The sequence below is a fragment of the Hipposideros armiger genome, unplaced genomic scaffold (genome assembly GCF_001890085.2).
Source record: "Hipposideros armiger isolate ML-2016 unplaced genomic scaffold, ASM189008v1 scaffold_131, whole genome shotgun sequence".
Classification (NCBI taxonomy): domain Eukaryota; kingdom Metazoa; phylum Chordata; class Mammalia; order Chiroptera; family Hipposideridae; genus Hipposideros; species Hipposideros armiger.
The window spans coordinates 2255474-2267057 of record NW_017731481.1 but is presented as its reverse complement, the minus strand read 5'-3'; the positions used below and the strand labels follow the sequence as shown (position 1 = coordinate 2267057).

Below are 11584 nucleotides of genomic sequence, written 5' to 3'. Positions count from 1 at the left end.
CATGGTAAAATGTCTAGACTTTCTCTTTATCACCTCAGGTTCTCTCCAAACTTCACAGGACACTTCAGCCAAAGACAAAAGTCCATCTGTTAAGGGGACACCAGGAGTAACATCATAAGATGACATATCTGAAGCACCCAGCAAAGTGCCTGGTCTAAGTTTAGTGCTAAGTAAACATTAGTTCCGCTTTCATTCCCTCAAGAGATCTGAGGCTAATAGAATTTTGAAGGAAGTCATTAATCTGAACACTGTACAGTTGCAAAATGTGCTATATTTGTGATGATGTTTTAAAATGTTTGGATGGAGGGTGACTGGTTAGCTCAGTTGGTAAGAGTGTGGTGCTGATAACATCAAGGTTGCCGCTTTGATCCCCACATGGGCCATTGTGAGCTGCGCCCTCCCTAAAACAGTCAACTATGCCATTGTAGCATGAAAGCAATGTGTAACCAATGACCATGACTGTTCCCCAATAAAAATAAATTAATAAAAAAGTTTGGAAAGGAAGGGCCTGAAGGATCATCTATCTTTGGGTCTAACTTCTCTTGTTTTTCCCCAGCTTTATTGAGGTATAATTGACAAATAAAAATTGTATATATTTAAGGTATACAATGTGATGATTCAATATATGTATACATTGTGATCACCACAATCAAGCTAATTAACATATCCATCACCTCACTCAGTTACCATTTGTGCATGCGTGTGTGTGTGTGTGTGTGTGTGTGTGTGTGTGGTGAGAACATTTAAGAGCTATTCTCTTAGTAAATTTCAAGTATACAATAACTATAATCACCATGCTGTACATTAGATTACTAGAATTTATCCATCTTATAACCTAAAGTTCATACTCTTTGACCAACATCTCCTCATTACTCCCACCCCCAGCTTCGAGCAACAACTCTTTGCTTCTATGAGTTCGACTTTTTTAGAGTCCACGTATAAGTGATACCATACAGTATTTGTCTTTCTCTGTCTGGCTTGTTTCACTTATGTTCTCCAGTTTCATCCATGTTATTGCAAAATGTTCTCCAGTTTCATCCATGTTATTGCAAACGGCAGGAATTCCTTCTTTCTCATGGCTGAATAATATTCAATTACATATAGCTATATTATGTATATATTAGATATATTAATTGACTTGTTCTTCATACTGGAATAGATACACACTGCCACCTTTCAAGAAAACTGTTGTTTCATATCTTTTGTTTTATCCAATATTCTTCCTCTATGGCCATCACCTGTCAGCTTAAAGAACCATTCTAGAGGAGGGAATATGTATAATAATTGATGACAAGGATGTTTAAACAAACATAGAACTGTCTAGGTAGCATCCTGTGTTCAGTGTCATTCCTCTCATTCTCACATCTAATCTCTAGTTCTGGATGATGATAACTGAACTCAGAAAGACAAGGCACTAGAAGCCTAGGAGTCAGACAACACCAAATTATTTCTGTTCTCTCTAAGCAACAGTTATTAAGACAGGAATGGGGACTCGTATTTTAGAAAGTTTTGTAATAACAAGTCTAGGCCTTGATTAACTAAGAGAACTCAATGAATCAGAATACACTATTTGGGAATTGCCATACGCTTTACCTACCCTTGGAGCTCAGTAAATGTGTGTTTACGTCCCTAGGGATTATGGTTGAGACTGTGCTACAGAAAGCTGTACTAAGCCAGGGCAGTGTTTTTGTCCTTCCTCAGCTCTGTCTGCCCAGCATTCCCTCACTGCTTTTCTTCACCGTTCTTGCATGAAAAGAGATCTAGGATGACAGGAAATGTGATGACTCATCTGACATCAGATTGGGCCCTTTTTATTTGCCCTTTTTGTTGGCCTCAGTCTGATATTGGGAGCAACCGTGTTATGATGTGAATGTTTTTATTTCACAGAAGACACGCATGGATTGCAGTGGGACTCTGATGATGTAAAGTCTGATGTGTGTGTCTGTCTGGTAGCTCTCTGTTTTCCTCCATCCTTTGATTATAGAAAAAGGAATCAAAGTGTTTTAATCATGCCGACCAGCAAGGGTCAGGGATGCCTTCCCTTTGATTTGTGTCTCTGCTTGTGTATATTCATACCTTTCCTTAAAGGTAGGTTTGATTTCTGCTTTATCTCATATTCCCTTTTTAGTTACATGTGTTTACTCTTTTTTTCTAATTGTGCTTGATTAAGCAGAGAGAAGAAATATTCTATGGGTAAATGTGTACAGTGTCTGCACAGAAATTATGATTGTTACAACTGTTAATCTATTTTTTATTGGTTAGGTTTAACATGTAAAATGGGGTTTGGGGGTTAGGGTGGGGAGGACAGCAAAACATTGTAAACCCTATTTTATTTTATTTTCCCAATTAAAATATGGTAATAATGATAACGATGCAGTTTTCTATCCATCTCTGCAAAGGAAGCATTCAACTTATTTGTTTGTATTTGTATTTAATATTTTTTCAAAACTGTAATTTATTTTCTAGCTGTTACCATTTCTCAGTCTATGAACTCTTCCATTTTGTAGGTAATCATCTTTCTTTTGGGAAATACGTCATTTGACTATGCTGAAATGTGTCCTAAGAGTAAGATCATTCATGTTAAAAGTTAAAACTTAGAAACAGACGACGCTGCCCTGCCTGAACAAAAGCACATTTGTATGTGCTGTAGTATTTGCACGGGACTTGCTCTTCAAAACTCAGGGAAGGTTTATCTAAAATGCCTCAAAGGGAAAAAAATGTCTCAAAGGGGGAAAATGGGTAATTGGGAGGATTTAAAAAAAAAAATTTTTTTTTAATTGTTAGTTTCAGGTGTACAGAACAATGCAATAGTTACCCTGGGAGGATTTTTTTAATGTCTGTTTTATGTAGCAATATTTCTATCACTATTAATTATGATGGCAAGGATGCTGTTTTACATTTAAAATTGTTCTTTCCTGTTGAAATCTCAGTGCTTCCAAATGCAATTGTAAAAAACTCCTTATGTATTTTGTAAATATAACACCTGTCTTTTTGTTTATTTTTGCCTAATAAGTTATTTAATTCCTTTAATTTTTTTTCTTTCAGAATATAAATCCCTCTGTGAAATTTATAGAATAATACTTCAGGTGTCAAGTTTGAATTCTAGGAAGGAAAGCATAGAGGGGGGTATTAATGAATTACGTATATATATCAAATGAAGGCAAGTAACCTACTCTTAATGCATTCTTGAAAAAATGCAAAGAGATATACATTAAACTGTTGTCCAACATTTAATGACTAACAATGTTATTTTTTAAGAAACAAGTTTGAATTCTTTAAAAAATATTTTAAGTAAATTTGCCTTAAAAACCTTGTCCTCTCAAAAATCTCCAATATAATTGAATTTCTTTTGTTTTTCTTTTTTCCCCAAAAATAGTTGAATTTCAAAGTTGATTTTAAAAAGAAGTATGGCTTGTTAAGATCTTAATGATATTACTAGTTATTTCAGAATTCTTGGTGAAGTCTCCCCAGCTTACTAGTTGTAGAAACAGGTCAGTTGAATCAGTATTTTGACAAGAAAGGGCAGAACTCTTCCTTAATTACTGGATCAGTAAGATTGTGAGTTACTTTGAGTGACATAACAAAAACTGGAGCTGATGTCTATTCCTTTACCTTTGTGGTTCCTTAAACTTAAAAGTGCTCTTAGCAACATTATTTTCTTTGACGTCACACTAGTCCTGAGATGCAAGCATTACCATTTTGATCTTAGGTGCCCTACTGCCCTCACTCAGTGATGGAAGCTGCCAGAACCTCCCACCTGCCCTTACCCTCTCTGCTTCTCTAATTCTTCCCTCTGTTTGGCCATGCAGATTGTGCAGGCTGTGCATCTGAGGAGAGACTCTTTCACAGACTGTTTTCTCATTATAACCAATTCATCAGGCCTGTGGAAAATGTTTCTGACCCTGTCACAGTGCATTTTGAAGTGGCCATCACACAGCTGGCCAATGTGGTAAGTGCCTCAAGTTTACCATGTGTAGTATATCTCAAGGAGCCCTGACTCTGAGGGGGTCAGAGCAGTTCCCAAACATTGTCCCACTTATTGTACATGGCAAATATGGGAAATTTAAAAAATGCAACCAAACCAAAATCTATATGGCTGCTGGCCCTTCGAAGCCGTCCCTGTGAGAGGGAGACAGTTTCCCCATTGATGCTGTAATTACTCACATTAAGACAGGTTTTTGTTTATTTGTTTGTTTTGAAGAGCTTTCAGAACCAGTTTATGAAACAAAGAGGGGAAGGGGAAGTTGTAGGGAGAATACAAAGGGAGCTAACTTTATTGTGCACCTATTATGCACCAGACACTGTGTCTACACTTGTGACTATCAGCTGCATTTTATAGCTGAGGAGCCAGAAGCTCAGTTAAGGGACTTTTCCCAACATCATACAATTACAAAATGGTGGAACTATGATTTGCGTCTTCTCTCTTTTTATTTTTGTCAATCAATCTTGCTAGAGGTTTACAGATTTTGTTGTTTTTCCCCCAAAGAATCAGCTTTTTTGTTTCATTGATTGTCTCTATTGTTTTCCTTTTCAATTTTATTGATTTCTACTCTTATTTTTATTTTTCCTTCCTTATGCTTGCTTTGGGTTTATTGTGAGCTTCTTTTTTAATTTATTGGAGTAGAAACTTGAGTTATTGATTTGAGACCTTGCCTAATTCCCAATGTAAGCATTTAATGCTATAAATTTTCTTCTTAGGACTGTTTTTAGCTATGTCCCTCATATTTTGATATGTTGTGTTTTCATTTTCGTTCATTTCTATGTATTTTTTTTGAATTTCCTTTGAGACATCCTCTTTGACCCATGGATTATTAAACCTAAATAACCCATGGAGTTGTTTAAGTTTCATGTGTTTAGAGATTTTCATGTTGTCTTTGTTATTGATTTCTAGTTTGATTCCATTATGGTCAGAAAACACAATGCATGATTTCAAATATTTTAAACTTATTGAGGTCTGTTTGATGGCACATAGTAAGGAAAAAAAATGTGTCTGCTGCTGCTTTGCATGTTCTATATACGTCAATTAGATCTTATTGGTTGATTATGTCTTCAGATCTTTTATATTTTTGCTGATTTTCTGTCCAGTAGTTCTACTTGTTGCTGAGGGGGGTATTGAAGCCTCCAACTATAATTGGCATTTGTCTGTTTATTCTTTCAGCTCTATCAGTTTTGTTTCACGTATTTTTTTTTAAAAGATTTTTATTGGGGAATGGGAACAGTGCTGGGGAATTGGGGGCAGGGGAACAGACAAGTTGCTGTCGTTTTGTTCTTCAGTCTAGTTGTGGAGGACGTTGCTTCATTGGCCCAAGTTGGCACCATCATTGGGCTCTTCCCGGGCGAGGCAGGTCAGTCGCCAGCTTCTGGACGACTGCTCACTGTGGATGCTGGCCCTCACACTGGCTGCTGGTCGGTAGCCCATGGCAACCACTGCAGCAGGGGACTGCAGCCTCCGCCGTCGCCGTTGACGGCGACTCACAGCAGCCCAGCTCCAGGTTGAGCTGTTGTTCAGCATCTTAGCTGTAGAGGGCAGTGTCACTGGCCCTCATACGGGGGATCCGAACTGGGGCCCTCTGGCGTCCCAAGCCAGCTCTTAATCAAAGCGCCACTCGGCCGTCCCCTGTTTCACGTATTTTGAGACTGCTGTTTGATGTGTATACAGTTAAGATCATTATGTCTTCCTGGTGGACTAATCCTTTTAGCATTATGTAATGTCCCTCTTTGTCTTTAGTAATTTTTCTTTTTTCAGAAGAAAGATTTCAGTCTACTTTGTCAAATGTTAATATAGCCATTCTTATTGATGTATTGAAGGCTATCTGTTGTAACTGAGCCATGCTGAGCTCTGGGGATGGCCTTAGAGCACCAGAAACTTTTTTGTGGAAGTGTGTTTGCTGCCAAACAGAATGACCTTTGTCACAAAGTTTTCTGTGTGGATGATCTCTCGGTATAGGAGTATGTCCACTGTTCCTCCCACAGGGATCTAGAACAAAGCCATTGTTTTTTATGGCCTGGCATATCTGAAATGACAAACTTAAAGTCCTTGTAAAATGCGACCTACCTGGCCTTTCTGATCTCAGTCTCTGCTGCTCCAGAAAGCTAATCTACTAAAACTTGTAACTCAAATCCTTTAATGCAGGTGGGGTGTCATCTAACTTATTTTCCCAAGAAAAAGATACAGGATGATGGTCCCAGGAATGTGGAATGGTATTGTGGGCCTCTGACCTCCTCTGGCTGGGCTGTCTGATGACAGTGCACATGAACATTGGTGTGGCCTGGAATTGGATGGAAAACAGAACTTGCCAAACCAGGTCCTGATTTATAAATTCGGCTGACACCTCTGAGGTGTCCATACCACATGGAGCTTTACCAGCCTGTGGAAATATAAGTGGGAAGACAGGCATATTGTCAGGACAATATTGCCACCTGACTTGAGTTCTCTGAACATAGTGTACTAATGTACAGAGAGGAAGTGGTCTTTGAGAGATGCCTATGACAGTTACTTTTGAGACCTTTCTGGATTGCCAAGCTAGTTGATTTTTGATTGACAGCCATAGACTTACTGACACGGCCTCTGCTAAAATCTGTAGGTCACAAGGTAACCCTCATATGAGGATCAGATACCTATCACCGTCTACAGTATTTTCCTTCCCTCCCTCCCACTCTCTCTCTTCTCTCCCTTCTTTCCTTTCATAGTATCAGAAAACTTTATAAGCTATGCGATCAGAAAGGCTCCACAAAAGTGATGAGACTTAAACCAGATTTGAAGTACAGTCTTTAAATCACATTTCCTTTCAAAGTAAACAGCATTGAGACCAGATGTGGAAATATTGTATTTCTGGTTGCTTTTTTATAAGCTGCCTCTTCAGTCTTTTTGTTTTCCTCTAATAGCATGAATAACTCAGGTTTGGTTTTTTTTAGTTGTAATTCTTGTTCTAGGATCAACCTCTATTAGCAAGTACATTTGAGGCTAAAAATATTGTTTCTTCTTCACAGGATGAAGTAAACCAGATCATGGAAACCAATCTGTGGCTACGTCACGTATGTGTCTATGTCACGTGTCCTTCTCTTGGACCTGTGCTACTTCTGTGTCAACCAGACAGTGTCTAATGAATAAAAGCTACTAGCATTTCCTCTTTCCATCTCCAGCTTATGATAGAACATAGAATATTACCTACCTCTAAAGCCTAAATTCAGCTCTATTAACAGCTGGTTTGATGCAAGTTTTGAAGGTGCAGAAACTGAGTGACAAAGTTCTCTGGGATATAGAGATTCTGTCCTTTCTGGTTTCTGCTCTCAAGTCTTCTATTTTTATCTGTACCTTGAACTCCAGAGTCGGTAGCTTGCCCGTTCTTTGATCCTGCTGCACTAGGCCTAGAGAAGTCAGTAGCTACGCACGATAGTTTGTGGGTTAGTTTCACCAGCTGGCTTTATGTTATACCATCTCATTCTTTCTTCTTGTCTTCTTTTACACAGATTTTGTAACAAACTGATCATCGTACACTTGAACTATCTTTTTTAATATTAGAACTGAGTTGCTACTCCAATATGAATATTGTCCATGGAGCATGGAATTTGAGCCTATAACCTTGGCCAGCTAATTAATAAACAATAGATAATTATCTAATATCCATTAGGTAATTTATATTTTCCAAAATCAGCTCACCTACCAAGCCCCTTATTCTCCATGGATTTAATCTCCCAACTTTTGATAGAAACCAATGCACTCTTCAAATAAGAACTTACTTAAAAAAGACAAAACTGATGAACAAACGTAGAATTAACATGGGAAGACATTTTTAAAAAATTGACTTCTATTTCCCTTAGATCTGGAATGATTATAAATTGTGCTGGGACCCAGTGGAATATGATGGCATTGAGACTCTTCGTGTTCCTGCGGATAAAATCTGGAAGCCTGACATTGTTCTATATAACAAGTATGGATGTCCGACAGAAGTAGTTCTCTTTCCAAAGTTGCCTTTGGTGCATGCTGACCATAGCAAAGGGGATGTTACTAATGATATCTGATTTACCTTGCAGTGCTGTTGGCGACTTTCAAGTCGAAGGCAAAACCAAAGCTCTTCTTAAATATGATGGCATGATAACCTGGACTCCACCGGCTATTTTTAAGAGTTCTTGTCCTATGGATATCACTTTTTTCCCTTTTGATCATCAAAATTGTTCCCTGAAATTTGGTTCCTGGACATATGACAAAGCTAAAATTGATCTTCTAATCATTGGATCTAAAGTAGATATGAATGATTTTTGGGAAAACAGTGAATGGGAAATTGTTGATGCTTCTGGCTACAAGCATGACATAAAATACAACTGTTGTGAAGAGATATACACAGATATAACCTATTCTTTTTATATTAGAAGACTGCCGATGTTTTACACCATTAACCTGATCATTCCCTGTCTCTTTATTTCATTTCTTACTGTGTTGGTCTTTTACCTTCCTTCTGACTGTGGCGAAAAAGTGACTCTTTGCATTTCAGTTCTGCTTTCTCTGACTGTGTTTTTGCTGGTAATCACGGAAACCATTCCATCCACGTCTCTAGTGATCCCACTGGTGGGTGAGTACCTACTGTTCACCATGATCTTTGTCACCCTGTCCATCGCAGTGACTGTGTTTGTGTTGAACATACACTATCGCACCCCAACAACACACACCATGCCCAAGTGGGTGAACACGGTTTTCCTCCAGCTGTTACCCCAGGTCCTGATGATGAGAAGACCTCTGGACAAGACAAGGAAGACAAGTTATGATAAAAACCCTAAAGGCATTTCCAGTTGTCCTGCCAAAGTCACATTTGATAATCGCAGAGAGCCCAAACTTCTTAAAGAATGTTACCACTCTCATAAATCACGTCATCTTGCTACCAGCAAGAGAAGATTAAGTCATCAGCCTTTACAGTGGATGATGGAAAATTCAGAGCATTCGCCTGAAGTTGAAGATGTGATTAATAGTGTTCAGTTCATAGCAGAAAACATGAAGAACCAAAATGAAACAAAGGAGGTAAATGCATGTCATCTCTAGCCTGTCTACCTGCAGCAGGCCTAGGGGCACTTTATAGACATGGTCATATCTTCAGTGTAAGTTCTGTTAATAAGATGGTCAGGCAACATTACTCTAAGATCCAGTTCTGTTATTATGCAGTTGTGGGTGGGCTGTCCTGGGGTCAGGTAGGATAATATGTATTCCCAAAGCAAATCTCTACCTCTAGAAATGTTAACTCAAGTGAAATCTGGTTAAAATAAACATTCAGGGCAATCTTGGTTAATGAAGAGCTCCTGCACAAGAAACAATGGTAGACAAAAGGGTGGAGAGGGAAAAAATGCCCCCAGAGGGGAAGGAGAAATGACGACATAGCAGCTTGCAGCCTGAGGGCAATGGAGAAAAGCGGGAGTGAGTCCTCCACAGCTCCAATTCCACTTACACTACTGGAGAGGAACTTAGGTGCTGATTGAGCCTCGGGATAAATTTAGCATCAACATATTCTGCTCCTGCTGCCCAGACTTTAACTATAGCAACATGACCTCCCCCATCCTCCAAAGAGAGAGTTCAAGAAAATCATGCCAGTTTTCCATACTATAAGGATGACTAGCTGAGGGCATCTGAAAATTCATGTCAGGTGTCTGGTTACTGACTGGTTGCATACTGAAACTGCTGGCATCCATATCTCCTAGTGAAAGGATATTGCGGGACCTAAAGTCTGCCTTGTTGGTGCAGAGGGGAGATATTGTGACTGCATGTCACACTGGCGGGGCATGGGGGATGCATCACAGGTCAAGAAAGCCCAGAACTCACCTTCATAGTGACACCATAAAATCTAGGGGAGAGTTGCGGTTGACTTAATCACCACCAGGTAGGGCTCTTATGACACAACCAGGGAGACTTGGGTTGAAGGTTGGCGGTTAGGACCTGGAAGGACATGAGAACTCCAAAGAACTCTCCATAAACAGAATGACCTTGAGGTCTAGAGGGCTGCCTGTTCCTGATAAGGAGGTCCTCCGTCATACTGCATATCTTACACTCCCTACCTCAAACCTATTTCCCAGACTTGCCAAGGGGTCAGGTATACAGTGGTGCCAATGATAAGAATTGCATTTTTTTTTTTGAGTAGCTTTTTCTTGGGAGCACTTCTTGCAGTTAGGCAAGGTCCTTTGTGACCCACAGAATGCTGATGTATTGAGATCTGCATACTCTGCAGCCAGCTGCATGAGGCACTAACAGGGCTCGTGCACCCACCCTCTTCAGACAAAATGAAAGTTCTTCTGTGTACTATTATTTTTTTTTAAGATTTTATTTTATTAGGGAATTGGGGGAGGGGAACAGACAAGTTGCTGTCCTTTTGTTCTTCAGGCTGGTTGTGGAGGATGTCGCTTCACTGGCCCATGTTGGTATTATCATTGTGCTCTTCCAGGGTGAGGCAATCGGTCACCGGCCACTGGATGACCGCTCACAGCAGCTCATGCTAGCTGCCAGCCGCTCACACTGGCTGCCAGCCACTGATGGTAGCTCATGGCAGCCCACTGCAGCCCTGCTGCAGCCTACGCCGTTGCCGGCAACTCATGGTAGCTCAGCTCCAGGTCGAGCTGTTGTTCACCATCTTAGCTGTAGAGGGCGCAGCATCACTGACCCTCATGTGAGATCCTAACTGGGGCTCTACTACTCAGAGCCGGCACTCCCAAGCCAACTCTTAACCAACGCACCACACAGCCGGCCCCTTCTGTGTACTATTAATATATAGGAGACACAGGTTAACCAGAATAATACCAATGTTTGCTTTAACAATTGCCAGGAAAACGTTTGAAGAGGAGGAAGCTTGTTTATGAAACAGAGCGTATTTCCTATAGTTTTGATTTTTTAAAATTGCTTTGACTTTTGTTTGCCTTTCAGGTAGAAGACGACTGGAAATATGCAGCTATGGTTGTGGACAGAGTATTTCTTTGGATATTTATAGCTGTCTGTGTGTTTGGAACTGCAGGGCTATTTCTACAACCACTACTTGGAAACACAGGAAAATATTAAGGATTTTATCTTCTGAAATTTACAGACACTATATTTGTTCTGTGTTTCCTACAGCAAGGAAAGGAATATAAAGCTTCCCATCTAAGTCTCTCATCTACTGAAGCTGATGACTAGATGGAAAAAGAGGACTTTATTTGCACATGAGGAGCCTGAATGCCCTCCTTTGTAGCACGAAGGAGGGTTGTGAGATAGATGTGCTCTAACACTGGAGCCCAGAGCTGGCAGCACCCACAGGATTTTCATGTCTGGACATGTTCAGCTTCCAGGGATGTGATGATCTGTAATACAGCAAACCATGTAATCAACACCAAGCCACATTAAAGATCGGTTTTGTGGTCCCTTCAGTTTATGCTGCTGATTAGTATCATGACACATGCCACACACGAAACTCTGAAACATGGACCTTGCTGACATTTGCAGTGCTTGTGAACTCCTATCGGTTTGCTTTCTTGTGCATGTCTCTGTGATGTAGCTCACACACCAGCATTATTTGATACTTTAATTGGCAAAAAGTAATAGCAGGTAGTCAGAGCCTATCTCAGCAGGCTGTATGCA

General features: G+C 39.9%; 1 protein-coding gene across 1 annotated transcript; it reads left to right on the top strand.

Moving 5' to 3' along the window:
* Positions 1-1657: 1657 nt before the first annotated feature.
* CHRNA6 (cholinergic receptor nicotinic alpha 6 subunit) lies at positions 1658-11373 on the top strand. The gene is made up of 6 exons (XM_019649217.1): positions 1658-2088; positions 3810-3949; positions 6991-7035; positions 7822-7931; positions 8035-9013; positions 10898-11373. Exons 1-6 carry the CDS (start codon positions 2010-2012, stop codon positions 11027-11029), a joined length of 1485 nt encoding a protein of 494 aa, XP_019504762.1. The 5' UTR covers positions 1658-2009; the 3' UTR covers positions 11030-11373.
* Positions 11374-11584: the final 211 nt, after the last annotated feature.